The sequence below is a fragment of the Myotis brandtii genome, unplaced genomic scaffold (genome assembly GCF_000412655.1).
Source record: "Myotis brandtii unplaced genomic scaffold, ASM41265v1 scaffold731, whole genome shotgun sequence".
NCBI lineage: Eukaryota > Metazoa > Chordata > Mammalia > Chiroptera > Vespertilionidae > Myotis > Myotis brandtii.
Window position 1 is genome coordinate 386,213 of NW_005370895.1, and position 21,832 is coordinate 408,044.

Below are 21,832 nucleotides of genomic sequence, written 5' to 3' on the forward strand. Positions count from 1 at the left end.
CAACCAAGGTACATGCCCTTGACCGGAATCGAACCTGGGACCCTTCAGTCCGCAGGCCGATGCTCTATTCACTGAGCCAAACTGGTTAGGGCTGACTTAGCATATTGCAGAGAACAAGGCCTGGCGGGGGGGGGTGGGGGTAGGGATGGGCAACGGGCTGGGGGATCCCATCAATCCTTAGCCCATCTCCCAAGGGCACACAGCTCCTCTGGGAGCGCGGCTTTGGGTGCAGCAAACCCTCCAGACCACGGGTCAGAATTCCTGCGGACAGCTGTGTCCTTGGAGCAGGCAAGGGCACTGCATACAGGCAATAGTGCTTTGTTGCTTCAATTGATCTGTTCAGGTAATGCCTGAATCATTAACTAAAAAAATGTCCTGAAGCAAATTTTCTCTCAGGCCAACATAAAGCTGAACAAGAGAAACACCAGTTCTATCAAGAGGAGTATTGCCGGGGGGATGAAAGGGGGTGAGGATGGGTGGTGGTGGTGGTGGTGGAACAGAAAGCATGTGGCTGTATGGGGAGGAGGAAGGGACCGTGACTTATCATCAATAGTTTGGGAATTCTCTCCCTTGGAGTCGACCTGAAATTTCCTGTCCTGGTGAACTTGCAGCCACGAATAGTTAACTCTATAGTTGCTTTCATTCTTCTTTTTAAAAAAAATACGATTTTATTAATTTCAGAGAGAGGAAGGGAGCGGGAGAGAGGGAGAAACATCAATGATGAGAGAGAATGATTGATTGGCTGCCTCCTGCATGCCCCCTACTGGGGATCGAGCCTACAACCTGGGCATGTGCCCTGACTGGGAATCAAACGGTGATCTCCTGGTTCATAGGTTGACGCTTAACCACCGAGCCACGCCAGCTGGGCAGTATTTTTTTTTAAACCATGAGCTTGCATTTATTGCTTTGTGAAAAGTCAAAACGCCAAACCTGCACATAGACACAGAAAAGCCTGAGAATGAAAAAAGAGGGGCGAGAAGCTGAGTCAGGGGACCCCTGCTGGAACTACTCGGGTGTATCTTCCATATTCAGGGCCTGGAAAAAGCTTTCAGGAGGCCGAGGGACCTGCTTTGTGGGCTCAGTCCCAGCCTGGCTTTCTGGGCCTGTGGCACAGCACCCCAAGCTCTCAGGGGCTCCCAGGACCGACCAGGTCCCCCTGTGTTTCAGAAGAGCTACTCTGGGTGTGCGGCCTGCGGCCCTGACAGGTGGGTGCACATTTTGCAGGGGAGCCTCAGGCCCGAATCCCCGGGCTGAGCTGGCCTTCAGATGGACGTGGCTCAGTTCTGCATATAAAGTTGGCTGTGGAGAGACCACACATGCCCCTCAGTAGAACTGCTTTTCTGGAGGTTATCACTCAAAGGAGCAAGTTCCTCGAGCGAGGCTTCGGTTTTCTGCACGACAGCTCGCAGATCCCTAAGGCCGGCCCCAGTGTGCAGATGTAAGAGGCAGCCAGCAGGTTAGTGACCCTGCACGGGGCTCCGTTACACAAGGAATCTTTTCCCTCTTGGATTTTTTATTCCAGGATTCCAGAATGAGTCTCGGTGTGTGGGTAGAGGGCCATCTTTCTCAGTAGTTTTTACCCCGACCAGTGCTAACTTTACAGACAACAGTGAATGAGCTTTGAGGAGAAAGAGCGCTACTGGAGTGTCCAAGGGAGGGGGAGAGGTGCCCCTGTCACCTGTGTAATGTAGGAACCTGTGCAGGAAGAACACAGTACATGACACTACTTGGTATGAAGGTTCTGAATCTCACTGGGGATTGAAAATATGCGAAAAAAATCCACGGAAAGATAGATGAACAGATCTGAATCCTACTCAACGTTGCAGAAGAAGTCGTGCTGCCTCACCAAACGTTTTGATCAGTTTTCCCAACAAAGCCCAACCCCCAGGTTTGCTGGCAAAGTCTGAACCACTCCACAGACCCTTGCAGCTTGTTAATACATGGAGAGTTAAAGTTCTGAGAAAAATGAAATTATCAGACATCTCTTGGGCAATTTGCAAGTGACATGCATTACCAAGTGTAGAGTCAGCCCGTGCTAATGAAATCCATTCCTTGCAAATGTAGGACTGCTATGTCTCTTGTATGGTCACAGAAAATAGATCAAAAAGTCCAAGGAAAAATAGAGAACCAATTTGAATCAGACAATTTGAAGAAGAGAATTTTTTGGATTAAAATATCAATTTGTGGCCCCGCTGGTGTGGTTGAGTGTTGACCTATGAACCAGGAGGTCACAGTTCAATTCCTGGTAAGGGCACATGCTTGGGTTGCAGCCTCGGTCCCCAGTGGGGGGTGTGTAGGAGGCAGCCAATAGATGTTTCTTTCTCATCAATGTTTCTATCTCTCTCTCCCTCTCCTGTTCTCTCTAAAAATCAATAAAAACATATTTAAGAAAATGTAGCCTCATTTCACTTTTTAACAGAACAGAGTTGGCTATATGACATGATAAAACGCAACATAAGCAAGAACATTTTATACTAGTAGGCCCACAGCTGCAAGACTCTACGAATGTTTAAATAAAATTGAATAAATAATACATACACTTGGTATGGGAATGACCTGCCTCTGGTCACCCTGAGGAAAAAGAAAAAAAAAAGTCATTGTCAGGTTTGAAGAGAAGTAGAACATATACTCAAAAGAAACTTGAAAGCACTTCTGAGTGTACAGCAGGCACATGACTTCCCATCCTCGGTACCTTGGCGGTATTTAGCGCGAGGGAGGAACCCAACGATTTCCACAGTTAGGGTCTCTGCCTCCCAGACACCCCCTCCCCTGACAATCCAGGCTGGGTTCCTGAGGCTCATTACTCATCTTGTTTACTTGAATAGTGCCTCTCGTACTCCCAGAAATTTAATCCTTAATTGAAATTTAAAAATGAAAACCCATACACTACTTTGATCCATGACTCCCTCTAATAACTGGCTTGTTTCTTCTTTTAAGTTAAGTTTTTCCCTGAGAAGACTAAGCCTTCAGTCTACACAGTGGGCAGGGAAAGGAAGACAAGTTCATCAGATTACAAGGAACTCCCTGGCCACTCCTGGTCCTCTTCTAGGGAGGACCGGACAGGAGGTCAAGGCGAGGTACAAGAAGTGCCTTCCGAGGCCACAGACATGGGACAGCTTTCCCTTTAAGGGGACAGGACCTGTATTCTCAGGGGGTGTCAAGAAAATCCAGGCCCTGGACTGGCTGCTGTGGCTCAGTGGTTGAGTGTCAACCCATGAACAAAGAGGTCGTTGGTTCCTGGTCAGGGCACATGCCCGGGCTGTGGACTGGATCCCCCGTAGGGGGCGTGTAGGAGGCAGCTGATCCATGTGCTGCTCTCACATCCCCTCTCTCTCTCTCTCTCTCTCTCTCTCTCTCTCCCTTCTCCCTCTCCCGTCCTCTCTTTCTAAAAATCAATAAAAACAGAGTAAAGAAAAAGAAAATTCAGGCCCCAAGAAAGAGCCTCAATCATTTCCTCAGCCGTGAATGCCCCTCCCCCATTCCACACACGGCTGATGGAAACACTTCATTTTGGCATCAATAAGAAATGCTGATAAAAGAAGAAATTTATCTCCATTGAGCTTTTCCACGTTCTGTGCTTCTTCTTTTTTAGATGGTGGGATAGGAGCCAACAGATAGCAGCAGCGGGGTTCCCGATAAGGGCGTGCTCTGTTTCACGGTCTCCCACACACTAAGCGCTTTGTGAAAAGCGTAGCCATCTTTTATGAAGGGGGGGTCTGGTGATGGGGGGCTCACGGAAAGGGGCCAAACCTGACTGTCGACAGTGGCAGGTGGCTGGCACCTTCCTGAGCTCTGCTCTGACTCTCAGAACCATTTAGCAACTTCCTGATTGTCTCCAGACCCCAGTCGTCCCCTCTGCAGTCTAACAGCGACTACCGTTTCCTCTTGAGATCATCTGGATGGCTCTTCCCTGCTTCAGGACACTCGGGGCTTGTCTTAAGGATTCTAAACGGCCTCTTGCCATTATTCAAAGCAGAGCTGTGCTGCTCTTCAACACACAGCGGGCGCCATCGAAGCAAAGCCCAGTTTGCAAGAACCTATATAGAGAAGGTCATTTCAGCAGCTCTTAAATCGTACTATTTCCAGCAGCTGGACTTGGGCGATTTGAACCGGCTGCTCACAAGCCCTCACAAGCTGGGTGAGCCTGGAGCAGGGTTTCTCAACCCCAGCACTGCTGACATTCTGGGCCTGAGAACTCTGCCCTGGGGGGCTGTCTTGGATGTTGTGGATGCTTAACAGCATCCCTGACCTCTACCCACTAGATACCAGTAGGACCTCCAGTAGTGACCATCAAACATGTCCCCAGACATTGCCAAATGTTCCCCAGGGGGCAAAACCACCGCCACTGAGACCCTGCACCAGAGGGAGACTGTGCACAGCTCCCACACAGGCACCCCTTCCATGAGGCGAGCACATCAGTGAAGCAAGATAACTCTGAAGGGCTTGACAAAACACAGGCTATGACCAAAGGCGCTACTCTAGACAGATGTCTGGGCTTGAAAATCACCCCAGAAGTTTATGTGTGTGTGTGTGTGTGTGTATGTGTGTGTGTGTGTGTGTGTGTACGTGCACATGGGGTATGCACGTAATAGTGAGTGTCCAGAAACCTCGCTCACTTTGTCCTCACCCTTAGAAGTCCTCCTTGGTCTCTGCTATTGGTCTTCTTCTAGGTGCTGATCCGTCCTAGCCTCTGGCCAGGGGCTGCAGACACTACCTTTGGGCCACTGGCCTGCAGGTCCAGGGTGTAACTGGATGTGGCAATGGCTGCCACCCCAGGCCACTCCCACCAAAGCATTTCTCCACAGAGGCCATCTGCTTGTTGCGCTCTGTCCACAGCCTTCCCTCTGCCTCTGGAATGCTGAGTTCCACGAGGCACGGGGAGCTAAGGAGTCAGCAGAAGAGACAGGCCTAGAATCTGCTTCCACATCTCCTGGGCCCGGGCTGTGTGTTCCAGGTGTCCTGACCGTGCGGAGAGCAAAGGGCAGAGGGCTCCCGCTCTGGGAATTAGCTGGTCCCACTCTAACCTGGGCTCTTTCTATGGGGTCTGGTCTCCGACGGAAAACTCGAGTGTTATGCCAATGATGCATTGCTCAGAGTTAACTTCATTCTTTATTTTATTTTTATTTTTTTTAAATATATTTTATTGATTTTTCACAGAGAGGAAGGGAGGCAGATAGAGAGTTAGAAACATCGATGAGAGATAAACATCGATCAGCTGCCTCCTGCATACCCCGGACTGGGGATGTGCCCGCAACCAAGGTACATGCCCTTGACTGGAATTGAACCCGGGACCCCCAAGGTACATGCCCCTGACGGGAATCGAACCCGGGACCCTTCAGTCCGCAGGCCGACGCTCTACCCACTGAGCCAAACCGGTCAGGGCAACTTCATTCTTTAAAAAGCCATTCGGACAAATGGAAACTGAGGGAAGCCCATGAATGAACACCAAGTCCAGGGGAGCTCAGCTGTGCCAGAGACCTGCCTTTAAAGGCCTCTCCTCACGGGTACACACAGCCGAATACTGTCGGAAACCTTCGGGGATGCTGCACCATCTTCCCAGGTCATTGCATCTGGGCAGGAACTATTCTAAAATAATTTTTACTATGACAGCAGCGATTCCTTTCTTTTCTTTTTTCCCCCTCTATAGGTCTAGGGTACAAACTATGTTCCCTTCACTAAGGACAATTTTCTACAGAAATAATTTTTAAATTGGGGGGAGGGAAGAGTCTGGGGAGATGATATCAGAACCTGGGGCTGTGATACAGTTTACAGTAGAATGTCACTGCTCAAATTTCACTCATATATTTTTCTACCAATGGAGAGTAAGGTTTAATATCTGTCAAGGCAAGTCATCCTTCATTATTCTCTCTCCCCCAAATTCTCTAGCTACTCTTAGACATTTCCTTCTTTATAAATTTTAAGTCTTCCTATCCAGAAACACATTTCTCCATAAATAGAGCTACCATATTGAAATCTTTTAATGACTCCATTTTTTTTTGTAGTGTTTTGGGTTTTCCATGTAAATAACCATGTCATCTGCAAATAAAACTAATTTTGTATCTTTTCCATATTTGTACCAATTGTTTTATTTTCTTGTCTTATTATATCAGTCAGAAACTGCCAATGACTTTCCCATGTTGTTTACTGTTTATTTTTAGAAGATTTTTTTAAAAAAAAATCACATTTAAATGCCTTTTTTCTATGTATTTGGCTGTACTATTGATTGGTATATAAAGATTTATGGCTATTATACACTTCCTGTATCAGACATTTTATCATTATAAAATGTTCCGTTTTCTCCCATTTAATGCTTTTGGCCTTAAATTCTGTTTTCTCTGATATTAACATTGCCACTTTTGCTTTTTATTTGATCTGCTCTGTACGTTTTGCCCATCTCTTTATTTTCCACCTTTTAAAAAAAATCACGGTATGTTAGATATCAGGTCAGAAACGGTTAGCCACCCCCTGTCATAGCCATTAGCACAGTTCACCAAATAATTCCAGTTCTCTTTCTGGGCACACGGTAGGATGACATTTCTATCCCCCTAGCATTGCCTTGGCCAATAAAATGTAAGCTGAAATGAGGCATGTTACTACCTTTTAAAGAAAATAATGACATAACAAACAACTACCTTTTAAAGAAAATAATGACATAACAAACATTTATTATATCTTGTTTTATAGTTACAGCAATGGGCTTAAGGTCACATGAGTAGGAATCGTTATGGCGAGGCCACAAGCTAAGCCCCACATTCTTAGCCACCACATTATTGTCTTAGTTCAGTGTTTAACCCGTAGGAACAAGGCATGTTACTTCTGAGTGAAAACTGCAAGAGCCAGTGTGAGCACCATCCCCCCTTTTCCCTGCTGTGACAATCATGGAAGCAGAGATGGGCCTGCCTCCGTCTAGGGTCCATGACTGAGGATCAGATAGCGTAATACAATCCAATAATGATAGTTATTAGTCACGGGAGGCTATCGAGCACGTAAAATGTGGCTGGTTCAAATCCAGATGTGCTATAAATGTAAAGTGCACCAGATTTTGAAGGACTATAAGATAAAGAAATGTAAATTTTGTCTCACTGATAATTTTTTTCTGTTAATTACATGTTAAAATTATATTTTGACTATACTGTGTTAAATAAAATATATTATTCAAATTAATTTATCTTGCCCTGGCTGGTTTGGCTCAGTGGATAGAGTGTCGGCCTGCAGACTGAAAGGTCCCCAGGTTCGATTTGGGTCAAGGGCACATGCCCGGGTTTAGGGCTCGATCCCCAGTAGGGGACATGCAGGAGGCAGCCAATCAATGATTCTCTCTCATCATTGATGTTTCTAGCTCTCTCTCCTTCTCCCTTCCTCTCTGAAATCAATAAAAATATATTAAAAGAAAGAAAAAAGAAAAAGAACCTTAAAAAAATTAATTTATCTTAAAAATATTTTGGTCTGGCTGATGTGGCTCAGTGGTTGAGTGTTGACCTGTGAATCAGGAGGTCATGGTTTGATTCCCGGTCAGGGCACATGCCAAGGTTGCCAGCTCGATCCCCAGTAAGGGGCGTGAAGGAGGCAGTCAATCAATGATTCTCTCTCATCACTGATGTTTCTATCCCTCTCTCCCCCTCCCTTCCTCTCTCTGAAATCAATTTATATATATACTAGAGGCCCGATGCATGAAATTTGTGCAAGGGGTTGGGCCCTCGCAGCCATGGTGGCTTGCCTTGGCCCTCGCAGCCCTGGCTTCATCCGGAAGGTCATTCAGCTGTCTGGTCTAATTAGCATATTATGCTTTTATTATTATAGATATGTATATATAATTTTTTAAAATGGGGCTACTAGACAAATTTAAATTATATGTGGCTCACATCATATTTTGACTGAATTGTGCCACAGAGCAGAAGGCCCAGCTATTCCATAATAAACATGCAGCATGAGAAAAAAAATAATTTTTCAATTATTTTAAGCCTCTGGGGTTTGGGGGGATGTTACTGCAGCATAACTGAACCCTCACTGACTAGTAAGTACATCTACTCGGTAGTCACTCCTTTTTTCTCTTTTGTGAAAAGAGCTCCAGTTTTGTTTGTCTAAATTCTTTTTGCTGGGCCCCAGCCGGTTTGGCTCAGTGGACAGAGCATTGGCCTGCAGACTGAAGGGTTCCAGGTTCGATTCTGGTCAAGAGCACATGCCCCGGTTGCAAGTTCGATCCACAGTAGGGGGTGTGCAGGAGGCAGCCCATCAGTGATTCTCTCCTATCATTGATGCTTCTATCTCTCTCTCCCTCTCCCTTCTTCTCTGAAATCAATAAAAATATATTAAAAAATAAATAAATTCTTTTTGCCGGTCTAAATTCCCCCCTTTCGGGCCTCCCTTGCTGCTGGAGGGTAGCCACATGACAACATTCTGGCCCATCAGACCTAGCAGAAGTCTCCTGGGTTTTTCTGTGAAAGCTGTTACTTTCCATAAAAGGGACAGACATGGCTAGACTACTCCTCCCTCTGCTTTTCCTCTCAATGCGGATACGATGGCTGAAGCTCATGCTTTGAGATAATGAGCTACAAGCAGGAGGGTAGAGGCAATCATGCCAAGGACGGTGGAACAGAAAGACGAAAAGACAAAAGGACAGAAAGAGTGAGGGTCCCGGATGGCCTCATCAGGCACTTAAACTAACCGGAGCAGTGACCAGCCTCAGGCTTTTTATCTGACAAAAACAGCCCCCTATCTGTCTAAGCTATTATTTGTCAGTTTTCTTTTACTTGCTGCCAAAATCATTCCCATCTGATATAGGTATATTCTTGGAAACATACTGCAGAATTTTTCAAGCCCATCTGATATAGTCTTGGTCTTTCATCAGGAGAGTTTGGTTTGTTAAACTTGGTTTGATACCTACTCTTTATGTTAGGTTTACTATTTGTTATGTTATTGGCTCCTTTTCCCTTTCCTTAATTTTGATGGCTTGTTCACATTTCTGTTTATTTCTCCTTTCACTCTCAGTGAACTTTGAGGATCTATTTTCTAATTGTGCTACTTGTTAGATTAGTTCTGTTCCCAATAGTTACATTTATTCTGACATTTTTCTATAATCATCTTTATATATAAAAGCCTGAGCGACCGAACGATTGGTCGACCAGTCGCTATGACAAGCACTGACCACCAGGAGACAGACCCTCAACGCACAGGATCGGGCTCCCTCCTGTCTGGATCGGGCCTGCGGGGATCGGGCCGAAACCGGCTATCCGACATTCCCTGAGGGGTCCCGGATTGGAGAGGGCACAGGAGGCCAAGGGACCCTACTGGTGCATGAATCCATGCACCAGGTCTCTAGTATTGTAATAACATCAATCTCACCCAGATTTGTTTTGATCCCCTCTCTGAATCATGGTATGCCTGAAATGTATATCTTTTTCCTTCATAGATGATAATCTTGATCACATATAGAATTTTTGGTTTATAATTCTTTTCTCTCGGTAGCTTATAAACACTTTTCATAGTCTTGTGGCTTTCAGTGTTGCTGAGAAGTCTAGCATGTATCTAGGCCTGTGTTCCCTCGCTTGCCCCCACTAACCCTCCTGTAGATTTGGTACCCTTTTAATCTGCAAATTAAAATTATTTTCAGCTCAAGAAAAATTTCTTCTATTACTTTTTCTCTTTCTGCAAGTCCTACTATTTGCACGTTAGGTCTCCTAGATGGCCCCTCCAGCCTCCCCCAATTACCATCTCTGTGTTTCTGGTCTGAATCGTAAGATATTTCTTCCATTTGCTCTCCCAGAACATTAATTCAGTTCTCAGCAGTGACCATTCTCATTCTCCCTTTTTTCTCAGTTTGTTTACTGAATTTTTATATTTAGAAATCATGGGATGTTTTTTAAGTTCTAAAAGTTACTTTTGCACTTAAGATCCAGTCCCTGAAATGTCATTTCCTGAGTTTCTGTTGAAGTTCTCTTCTATTTCGTCCATTAGTTTTGCCTCCGTAGGAGTCTCATAGTCTAATTTTTCAACCTGGACTTTCTCAGCGGCGGCAAATGAGGGAGCACCCCAAGGCCCAGCAAGGACTGACGCTTCCATGCTCCAGCAAAGCCCAAACTGACAAACCACCGAGAGATGAAGAAAGACCTCATCAGTTACAGCCCCTTCAAGGATTACACACACACAGTGGGCCCCCAGGCTCCTGCTGGGTGGCTGACCTCACAGGACTATACATTTTATGTCGTTGTTCTAGGACTCCAAAAGAGGTGAGCAATTTCCCCTGTTGGTGGTCCCTGCTTCTCACTGAGTACCAGAGAGAACGAGTCCCATGCCTGCTCTTTCCCCTGGAGATGTCAGGAAAACTGGAGGCGTTAATGCACTTCCCAGGCCTTAGTGTAGGCTCGCCTGGGTTTATTCAAACAGGGAATTTAAATGGTCAGAGCCATGAGCTCCGGCTGTCATCTTCCCAGAATCCCCTTCCTTACATTCACGTGCATTTAAAAAATAATACATTTTCTAATCACAAAATTAATTTAAGCTTATTCTGTGAGAACTGGGAAAAGAAAAAAAGAAAAGAAATAAAACACAGAAGAGAGGAGCAAATCCTATATGTAATCCCACCAGACTGAGAGAACTTCTTCACATGTTGGCATACATCATTCTAGTCTTATAAATGCCTTTGTGTGCGTATGACTGGGTACCTAGCTATAAATATAGTCACCTACTATATTTTGGCCTTTTTTCTGAAGTGATATATTGTGAACATTTCCCTGTATCAGTAATATTTATGAGACGTCATTTTTTAATAGCCGTATACTATTTGATTGTATGGTTACTTATAGATCTTTCATTGTCTGCTGTTGATCGTTAGGTTGCTTACAATGTTGCAATATTATGATGTATTCTAGATCATATCTTGTGTTCTTTACACATCTACAATGATGTCCATAAGCTGGAGCTGCCTAGGGGAACACATAGGCATATCTTTAAGGTTTTTAAGATCAGATCCCAAATGTCCCTCCAGAAAGGTGTAACCAATGAACACTCCTACCAGTAACCAATTTATATCCTCTACCCGCCCTCTTCCCACCCCTACACCAAACCCAAATATTATCTTTAAAAATATCTTTGATAATGAAAAAGGATCTCATTTAATTTGTATTTCTTTGATTACTGGCCATATTGAAACGTATTTTGCTTATTGACCAACAGTATTACTTACTTGGTGACATACCTGTTCATGTCCTTTGCTCCTGTGATTTGGGACATAAAGGTTGAAGACTTCTGTGCCCTCAGGCTTGACTATCTTCATCATGAGCAATCCCCTTTGCCTCCCTCCGTGATTTTTACCCCAAACTTCTCTTTTGACTGAATTGATACTGTAACCTGTTTTCATTTTGCTTATACTTGTGGGATTTTTTTTTTGGCTCATCCTTTTACTTTTCATTATTCTGAGTTACTTTGTTTTGAATATGTCTGTAGACAGCCTGTGGGGAGAATCTGTTTTTTGTTGTTTTTTTTTACCTACGGTGACAATCGGCTTACAATTGTTTATGTGCTACCTATAAAAGAATATTTAACAACTATGTTTGTTATTAAACAAGGTAGTGAAATCCACTTATATTTATTCTCGGCTCTTTCCCATGACTTGGTTTCTCCTCTTGTCTTTCCATTTCTCTGTCTGCTCATCGTCCTTTAACTCTCCATTCAATACATTCAACCAAGAATGTTATAAAAATGTGCACTGACGCTTACAGCTCTCTTCAAATACACTCTTCAGTTGCTACATGGGAACGACTGAGATATCCTTTAACAAAAGAGACGACGTTTTTGGTAACTTCGGATCTTTAAGTAAATGGCTACACCCACACCGCGCTAGGCTCTTAGGAAGGACGTCTGTCCAGGATGTGACCGACAGGCAGCCTCGCGGTTTGGCTGGGTGCACGGTCCCCCCAGCACTGACCTTGGGCAGCCCGCCGTTCTCCTCCACCAGCGGCGGCAGCACACTGGGGCTGCTGGCGGGCGGGGCCTCCACATTATAGTCCCGGAAGCAGCAGAAGAAGGAGCTGAGGATGCTGCGGTGCCTCTGCTTCTTCAAGCTGACGTTGCAATGGGAAGCTGGAAAGAGAAAACAGCACGCTGTGGCCCAGGGCAGCACGCGCTCGCAGCCAGGGTGCACCGTGCCAACGCCAATATGCATGGCCCCCACCCCACCCCGCCTCCGGCCCCAGGACCGGGAGACGTACTCAGGACAAACAGACGAGGCGCCCCAGGAAGTTAAGCTCAGGGATTGTTATTCGACTTGTGAATCCTAGACGGCCAGCTGCTCGGTGGAGTCCAGTCCTGCTGGCTGCACAGAATTCCTCGGGCCTCAGCCCAGCGGGGGCTGCTTGCTCATGACATGACCCGCGCTTAGGGTCAGGCACCATCTGCATTGCTGGACCCGCAGAGCACGTCTCCTGACCCTGCACCAAGCACTCCTTCCAAACAAAGGCCCTTTACGGCTCTGGGCAGCGTTTCTCTAGGAGGGGGACCAAGACTCACTTTGGAACTAGGGTCTTAGCTACTCCCCGCTCACCACGGAAACGACTCATTTCATGGGTTAAGAAATAACACGAGGAAAGGCACGAAGGAGCCCCTTCCTCAACTCTGATGGGGAACTGACCGGAGCCTGGACTCACACAGCTCAGGGCTGAAGGCGTCCGTTACGTTTAAAACACACACCGCAGGAAACCTGGGGCAGAGACCACGTGCTCTGGCCCGAGCAGGGCTGGCCCGGGTGGGTTTTGGGCCCTGGCCGCGCTCCCTGGCCGGGCCTGGACCAACGCTCCGGAGGGAGTGATGGAGCCTTTCTGTCATCCTGGGTGCAAGACAAGCGGCCCCACGCCAGCGATAGAAGGCACACATTAGCACAGGGGAAAAACACCTCGGGGAGGAAACGGACGGCTTGGAGGGCAGGGGGACTTTGCCTGGGAACGCAGCCAGGACTGCCCCCCCACATACCGCGTCGGGGTGGGTCAGCAGTGCTCTGGGAAGAGGCCGCAGGCAAAGGGACATGCTCAGGGTTAATGGGAAAATCACCAACGTGGGAAATGATCTAAGTCCACGCGATCACCGTTGGAGTTTCTCTCTCCCCAAAAAACAATTCTGGCACGGATCCTATTTTTGAACACTTGAGGGAAGCGTATAGCACCTTCCCCCTCAAGAGATTGCAAAACCTTTGCTAAAAGTCTTGGGGTACTCACTCGCTTGCTGGTAGCAAAAGCAAGTGCGTTTGCACGGAATTTCTGAAAAAAGGACGGGAAAGCTGTTTTGCCAGCAACTCTATAGGCATGGATGGGCCTCTAGACTGCGTTTGGGCAAATGGCCCAGTAAGTGTGCATTTAAGACCCTTATTCACTAACGATGAGCTTCAGAACCATCAATCTCTGGGAAAGCTGGCTGTTTTATCTTCCCTGTGAGTCTCTGAGCGCAGGTCCCAGGTACCATTTCAGGCCCCACACGCCAGGCCAGACGAGGCCACCGGACCCAGAGTCCGAGCTAGCAGCAGTGGTGGGAAGCGATATTGACCACTGCTTACCGAGGACCAGCCGTCTAAATTCCAGTCCTTTACGACCCGCATCTCCTGTACTCCTCCCAGCTACCCTAGGAGATAGGGTCATTGCTTCCGTATTAGTGCCGAGAAAACCCAACCAGTAATTGCGTGTGCCGGGACTCGAACCCAAGTGGGCCTGTTCCCGAAGTGTGTGCTTTCTCCGGGTGCCATGCTGAAGACAACCTTGAAACAACGTAGGTAAGATTAAGAAGGAGAGGAAAAAGGCCAAATGGAGAGAAAACTACTGCAATAAACTCACACTGAATGTAAATGATTAAACTGTTTTGTTGTTACGGTGGGTGTTTTTGTTTTTGTGCCACACTCAAGCACTTTACTCAGAGAAGCAAACAACACTCTTCTGCTCTGGCCAGTGTGGCTCAATGGCCAGAGCGTCGGCTCATGCACTGAAGGGTCATGGATTCGATCCCCGGTCGGGATGCATGTGAGAGGCAACCGATTGATGTTTCTCACATCAATGTTTCTCTCTCTCTCTCTCTCTCTGTCTCTCTCTCTCATCAATGAAAAACTATCCTGGGGGTAAGGATTAAAAACAAAAATCAAAACACAACTCTCTCTCCTCTGAACGACAGCACATTTCCCTGCAAGGAAACAAGCTATTTGTTCATGTCTCAGAGACAGTGAGCAGGTAATACCCAGGTTGGGCAGTAAACAGCTCTTCAAGAAGCACCTATGTTCCTCCTCTGAGATCACATACATCAACCTATAATAACTAACTAACAAACTAACTTATATGCAAAAAAAAAAAATCCTAAACCTGGAGCCAGCGAGCTACTTATAATTCCCACCATCTGATTACTTAGCCTGTAAGAGGCTATAAATAGCCCTCGAGAGAGTCACTAAATGAGCTTGAGTCACTTGGGAGCCCATCACCCCAGATGGGGAAATGGCAGCCTCTCAGGTCCTCCCTTCTCTGCATGAAGCAGTGGAGCGGCCCAAGCGGCCTCACTCCCACGCCTGCGGCAGGCCCAGGCCTCTTCCCGCTAACCGGTCCCAGGGCCTGCAGGAGCCTCCGGGAGGCCGGGGCTTTCTAAGTTTCCAGTCCCTCTTGGATGGGTCCGGTGCTCTCGAAATCAGGCCAGCGGGAAACGGATGGATTTCCTCGGGGCCAGCATGGCCTCACCCCACCCCCAGTGCTCACCTGTTCCTAAAAGGGCTCAAGATATGGGCTTGTAATGTAACCACCCTACTGCCTCCCACCCCAGCAGCTGCCTCTCCTCCAGCTAGAGTCTGGTGGAAAGATTTTGCTTGAAACATGATATTTAAAAATATATGTATATTTTTATTGATTTCAGAGAGGAAGGGAGAGGGAGAGAGAGGCAGAAACATCAATGATGAGAGAGTATCATGGATTGGCTGCCTCCTGCACACCCCCTACTGGGGATCCAGCCCACAACCCGGGCATGTGCCCTGACCGGGAATCGAAATGTGACCTCCTGCTTCATAGGTCGACACTCAACTACTGAGCCACGCCGGCTGGGCGATACATGATATCAAAGTCCATAGTTTAATGGAGAAATGTTTATAACATTAGACCAGAAAAGCTCGATAAATAATTGTATATCTGGCTGGATTAGAACTGTACAAAAACAAATGAAAAGAGAGCGTAAGTAAGATCGGCAAAACCATGTCAAAAGGTGAACAGCCATCATCAGGCTATGGGTGCTCCCATTTCTTCCTTCTGTTTCCCCAGCGTGTTGCGGCAGGCATGTGTTACCCTAACGACGGGAGAGCAAGCTCGCTTGTTAAGCTTTCCCTCAGCAGCTCGGTGATGCTCAGGAGAAAGCCTATCTACTTCCAAATCTGAACTTTAGACTCACTCCTATGCTTCTCCACTCCATGCCCGTGAAGCACACACCGGGCAACAGCTGTGTGGCTGACAGCCTTTCGGGGAGTAAATGTCGCTACTGTCACGGCCCACACCCCCTGGGCTGTGATGATCTCCAACCCTCCAGCCTCAAAACCAGAGGAGGCCCACGTGAAAAGAAGGCACCCGAGACGTGTCCTCCCCCAGCAGAAGGCTCCCACCAGCTTCCTCATCCTGCAGCCCCAGCCGACCCTCCACCCGCCCTGTGCACACAAATGCCGTCCGGCTTCTTTGTTTTTAATCAGGACTCGGCCTCTCACCACCTTTCCTCGCTCCCTTTGAATGTTCCCACTGATAACGCGCATAGGAGAGAGGTCTCCGGGTGGCTCAGGTATCCAGGAACAAGTCTTTATCAGGGCTGTGACAGCAGGATATTCAAGAGAGTTTAATGAACACACCTTCCTGTTACGTGGGTTTTAAGACTACTTTGGAGGCGTAGAGGAAGGGGTAGCAACTCTGAACGTCGGTCTAAAACATGACATAAAGACTTTCATTTTAAAAAAAGTCAGACTTAGGGAGAAAAAGTCATCGAAAATCAATCCCAAGTTTCCTGCTTTTCCCCATCACCTTCCCACTCGTATCCACACCCATCCCTGCCCACCTCACTACCGTTTCCTCCCCGGGATCACACTGACATCCCACCTCCCACTCCTTCTGTCCTCACATCCCCTCTTCTCAGAACATTCCTGTTCTTCGGGGCTGGCTCAAAGCCCCCTATTGGTGGAGGCCCACTCCAGCCGAAGGAATTTGTTCCTTGGCCACTGAATTTCTACGTGAATGTGTGCATGTCTGAGATATACATATTTTTAAAGAATATGTTATCTTAAAATTGATTTTTAGAGAGAGAGAGAGAAAGGGAGAGGGAGAGACAGAAACAATGATGAGAGAGAAACATCAATCAGCTGCCTTCCTGTATGCCCACTACTGGGATCAAGCCGGGAACCCGGCCATGTGCCCTGACCAGGAATCGAACCGGCGACCTCCTGGTTCGTGGGTGGACACTCAATCACTGAGCCACACCAGCTGGGCTGAGATATGTCTTCAGCTCATTCCTCTCTCTTAACTTCCAGGCCACCCATCTCCTAGTCTAAAAATCTACCCTTCCCCCTTTCATTGAGTTGTCTGATATCCTTACCAGCTCTTAAGTCTGTCCTCAATAATTCCCTGCCCCTGGTATATCCCAGCTGAAACCCTCACCATTTTGTCCCTGGGCAACTACCATAGCTTTTCGACTCGTTTTCTTGCTGATGTTGTACCTTATAATCAATTATCGACATGACCCACCGAGGGAAAGCCCAACAAGTGGACAGACTGTTTGGTCATTCTGAGCGGGGGCTCGAAGTCAGCCTGCTTAGGTGGAGAATTCTGGCTTGGCCAGCAATAGTACAGGACTTAGGTTAAGTTACGGGACTTTCTTGTGCTTCGGTTTCCTTATCTGTAAAATGGGGGTAATCAAGGCAATTATAGGCAATTGTGAGAATGAAATGAGTCCTTCCGCAGCGGTTCTCAACCTGTGGGTCACGACTCCTTTGGCAGTCGAACGACCCTTTCACAGGGGTCACCTAAGACCATCCTGCATATCAGATATTTACATTACGATTCATAACAGTAGCAACATTACAGTTATGAAGTAGCAACGAAAATAATTTTATGGTTGGGTCACAACATGAGGAACTGTATTTAAAGGGCCAGAAGGTTGGGAACCACTGGATCTAAAGCATCAGAACAGTGTCTAGCACTGGGCAAGCACTTCATAAATGTTAGCTCTTGTTATTATCACTCGCCTCTTAAAAGCTTTTGCTCTTTAAAGGAGTGGGGGTTCTGAAACAAAGGCTGGATTCTGTGGGTACACATCTGGGAGGCCTAACTTACTATAACAGACATCGGTTACATAAACTGTAACTTAGAAAGCAAAACCAGAAACAAATCTGGGAAAGTGATTCTACGGGATTGCTCTAACAACGGGAGAAAAGGGAAGGGTTAAGGGTCCGAATGAGCTCTGTTGGGGGCTGCTACCTGCTTTCGTCTCACTGGGCTCCCTCTGGGGCTGCAGCTGAGCCCTCTACCCGGCTGAGCTGAGCGCTGCGCCTGCCCAGTCTGCATCTGACCCAGGGCCTCCTGGCCCCTCGCTGGGCATCAAAAACGAGTGGCCTCCCATGTGGGGTGAACCCCGTGAGGCCCACACAGGAGGCTGATAGACCCAGCAGGGGCCTCTCCTGCAGCCTCCCCTGATGGGCCATTAGACGCTGCGCTGGCAGTGAAGGCCTGTCAGAAGGACCGCCCTTTTTCTCCTCCCGAGCCCTGCCCACGAAGACAAGCCCACGGCTGCTCCCGGCAGCTGCCCTTCTCTTCACACGGACGGCTGGGCCACTGGCCTGGACACCCCATAGGCCAGCAGGAGCAGATGGGGTGACCCTCAGACGTAACTTTCTCCATTTCTCTGAGCAGGCCCGGGCGGGCAGAAAGCCTGGGCGGGGTTGTGAAGAGCTGGAGATGCTGGGCCTGGGCCTCCGCCAGGCCTCCTGTGACCTTTGACAACTGCAGGGAGTGTGACCCTGAGGTCAAACAGGCACGTAGCTCTTTTCCTGGACACCTCCTGGGAGCGAACGCTTCTCTCCTAGACCTGGCGTCCCTGCAGCCCAGCCAGGAAAGACCCTGCTTCCCATTCACAGACATTCCCTCTCTTCCTCCGCCCAGGGCTGGGGCCTCCCTCCTCCAGCGCAGCAGGAGAGGGGCCGAGACAAGGCCTGCGAAGGGGGCGGCTCAAAGTGGATGCATCGGTCGGTCTTTGCCATTTTAAGCCCTCAGTCCCACAGGCGAGAGGGGAAGCCTCCCAGATACTTCCTCGGTCTCTCCGGGAGCGGTGCTGGCCCAGGGGCAACCGCCAGGATCTTCAAAGCGCCCGCGAGCGACGGGGAACCTAGGAGACATTTGACATTTCTGCCTGCCAGAATCCATTACCCATCTTTCTGGTAAAAGTGCCTCAACTTTCCTGGGGAATCGCTCTCACCCCACCAGCTTCCAGTCCAGGACCAAGGGCCGGATACTCAGAGCCACATGAGCGGCTGAGGGATCTGCACATGACCCCACCGGGGCCCAGGAGAGCCTGCCCCAGCACGGATGCCCGTGCTGCTGGTACAGCTGTTCTGTGCCTGTTGGTTTCCTAAGCTGGTAGGATGTAAGCCTGGAGCCCCTGGTGGCTGTCTTTGCCACCCAGTGAGAAGCCATGAGCATGAAGCCAAAAACGGAGGGGACCGTAGCTGATTTAGGAGAGGGCCCGATCTCCGACAGCATCATCAGAGGACTTGGTTTCATTAAAACCAGACCCTCCATGCCCGGCTGGTGTGGCTCAGTGGTGGAGCGTCAGCCTGTGAACCAGGAGGTCACGGTTCAATTCCTGGTCAGGGCACATGCCCGGGTTGTGGGCTCGACTCCCAGTGTGGGGTGTGCAGGAGGCAGCCGATCAATGACTGTCTCTCATCATGGATGTTTCTATCTCTCCCTCCCTCTCCCTTCCTCTCTGAAATCAATAAAAAATCTTAAAAAAAAAAAAATTAAGGGTGTCCCATAGCAGGTTTATATCATCCCAGTAGAACATTAAAAATAAAAATACGACCTGTTCCAAGCACCGATGTGGACAACAATGCTGTCCAGGCTACAAAACTGCACCCGGGAGTTTCCCCAGGCAGGGCTCTTCCTTCACACGCGGGGGTGTCAGAGCACCCCACAGCCTTGCAGCGGCCGTGCAGCTCAAGGGCAGTCACTATGGAATAAGCTAAACACCTTTTTCCGGGAGGAGGGGCGCGCCCTCCGAGGGCAGCGGTCCATGAATGCACCGTTTCTTCTCTCCTGGAATCGGGCTGCGATGTCTGGAATGCATCCCAGGGCCGTGGTTTGCGATGGGTGTCTAACAGGAAATTCTGGACAGTCTACGCATACATTACATTCCTTTCCCACCCCAGAGAGTGGTCAACAACCACAGCTTCCCTCTGTTTGGACAGCAGGGGGGTTGTTGAGGGCGGGGCGAGGCCAGGGCACAGGCTGCACACAGCTCAAAAGCAGATGTGGCCGCTGAGAACCCAAACATCCTTTTTCTCCTAGAAAAAGGGCTCCGGCGCCCAAAGAGTCACCTTTTTGAGCTCTCCAGCCAGTCCCTGTTCCGTTTCTAAGCGATGCATTTCCCCAGGGAGTTCCACCCCGCGCGCTCTGAAAGAAACGTGCCTCTGAAAGCGCCTTTTCTCACCGCAGCCTGAACTGGCCCTGTTCCTCCAGCAGCAAGAAGTCTGGGGGTCAGGGTGAGGATGGGGGTGGGAGTGGGGAGCAGGGCTGGTGGCTAAAGGCGGCGCGGGAGAAATTTCATTCTCACCTTCCCACGATGATAGGATACGGTTCCCCTGTTCACTGTAGGCTCGTAACAGCCCACGTGAATGGAGCCTTGTGTGTGCGAGGCTCTTGACATAAATCGTCTCTGGCCTGCACAGTGTGCAGTGCCAATGTGACCTTTGACCACTGTCACACTTTTCTTTTTAAAGAAAATATTTTTATTGATTTCAGAGAGGAAGGGAGATGGAGAGACAGATAGAACCATCCATGATGAGAGAGAATCATTGATCGGCTGCCTCCTACTGGGGATCGAGCCCGCAACCCAGGCATGTGCCCTGACCGGGAATGGAACCGTGACCTCCTGGTTCATAGGTCGACGCTCAACCACTGAGCCACACTGGCTAGACGTGACCACCTTTCTGATGAGAAGACAGGGACTCGGAGTGCATACGGCTATGCAGCAAGGGAGCTGGGTTCAAAGCCAGAGCCACGTGACTATAGGGCTCCCAGCCACCTCACACCCCTTCCTGCCTCCCCCCAGCACTCTTTGGGGTTGGGGTTTTATTTCCAGGGAGGAACTGTGAATATGAGGTTTTGCGCCACCTGCCTTCACTTCAAAGGCTACACTTGTGAAAACTCCAAAATGAACCAATGACATTCACGGCAGCCCTATGAGATGGAACCGGACACGGTGGCTGTCCGTCCCACTGTGCCCTGAATGTGCCCAGGCCACCCAACTGTCTCTGGGAGCCCCTCTTCTGGGAGTGCCCTTCCTCATCTTGGCACTTGCCGAGACCTTGGTGCCCGAGGCCACACCGCTCCTACGCAGCAGGGCTGGATATAAACCAGGTCTGTGCGAGCCGAGAAGCTGAGCTCGTAACGATCACTACGCATCACATCGAGGGCCCCAGGTAATGGAACAAAGGATTTAAACAGGTAATGCCCTTGGGAGGAAGTGAAGGTTAAAATTTAACACTCATCAAATAAGTGAATGTTTGAACAATGAGGTCAGTTTTGTACCTATGAAGTGAGCAGAAACGATAAAAATAAAAGCCTGCAGCCCACGGTGGTGGTAAGGCTGACGACGGCACAGGTCCAGTCACACACGCGTGGCCAGTAACTGCAACGGGAACCATCCGCGTGAAAAGCAGGGGAGTGAGGTGCCGAAGAGCAGACAATCCGAATGTCCAGGGAGCAGCCATGGCCAATGACATCAGGGCAGGGCCACCGGGCGGAACACTCTGCTGCCCCAAGAAATGACCGTGAGGAAGACACGTGGGGGGGGTGTCCGTGGTCACGGCAGACACCGCCCCGGGCTGCACCTTGGCATGTGCTTCTGGACAAGCTCTGGACGGTGGGCTCCAGGGACACGGGCTTGGAACCCGCCCTGTTCACACGTGAGTCCCCGAGACCTAGAAACACGCGGGTGCAAAACAGGCCTGTCCCAGCAGGTGTTTACTGACTACGTGAATGAATGAAAGGAAGCAGAACCGTGAAAATGACTGATGCTTTACAAAGAAGCGGTTCCTGCGATTCCTCGAGAGCGCGCTCAGCCCAGGCAGCACCACCTGCCTGGGAACCCTCGTCCTTGAACCCGTGCTACCCACAGAGGGCCAGGCCCCTGATCTGCGGAACCCAGATTGCAGCTCCCTGCCATCCTTAGTGAAGATGGCACCCCCCTGACCCTGACCCTGACCCTAACCCTATCCCTCAGGTGGGGGCATTCTGGGCATGTTCAAGAACAGCCAGGAGGCCAGCGTGGCGGCAATGTAGTAATTGTGGTGACAGTGGTAGGAGGAGGTCAGGGGTCAAGGGCTAGGTCAGGCAGGGCCTCCGGGCCACTGGGAGCACTTGGGTTTTCCTCTGATTGAGATAGGAAAGTTGCTCCACAAATGGCAGGCTTACAATAGAAATGAAATAAGGCTACTTGGGGCCAGAGTCAGGTGCTATGGAGGGCCCCACCTGGGCACACTCCTGGCTTTGGAGAACTAGCGCCCCTACAGAAGGATGCATGACCTCCACTTCTCCCTTCTGTTACCAACCCCCCACCGGCCTCCACACATACGCCC

General features: G+C 49.0%; 1 protein-coding gene across 1 annotated transcript in view; it reads right to left on the reverse strand.

Moving 5' to 3' along the window:
• CTDSPL (CTD (carboxy-terminal domain, RNA polymerase II, polypeptide A) small phosphatase-like) overlaps nt 1–21,832 on the reverse strand; it is a 75,300-nt gene that overhangs the window by 38,085 nt on the left and 15,383 nt on the right. The window contains exons 2-3 of the mRNA XM_014530323.1: nt 11,924–12,078; nt 2,539–2,571 (exon numbers count right to left, since the gene is read on the reverse strand). Coding sequence (XP_014385809.1) covers nt 2,539–2,571; nt 11,924–12,078 — 188 coding nt within the window. The remainder of the gene's footprint in view (nt 1–2,538; nt 2,572–11,923; nt 12,079–21,832) is intronic.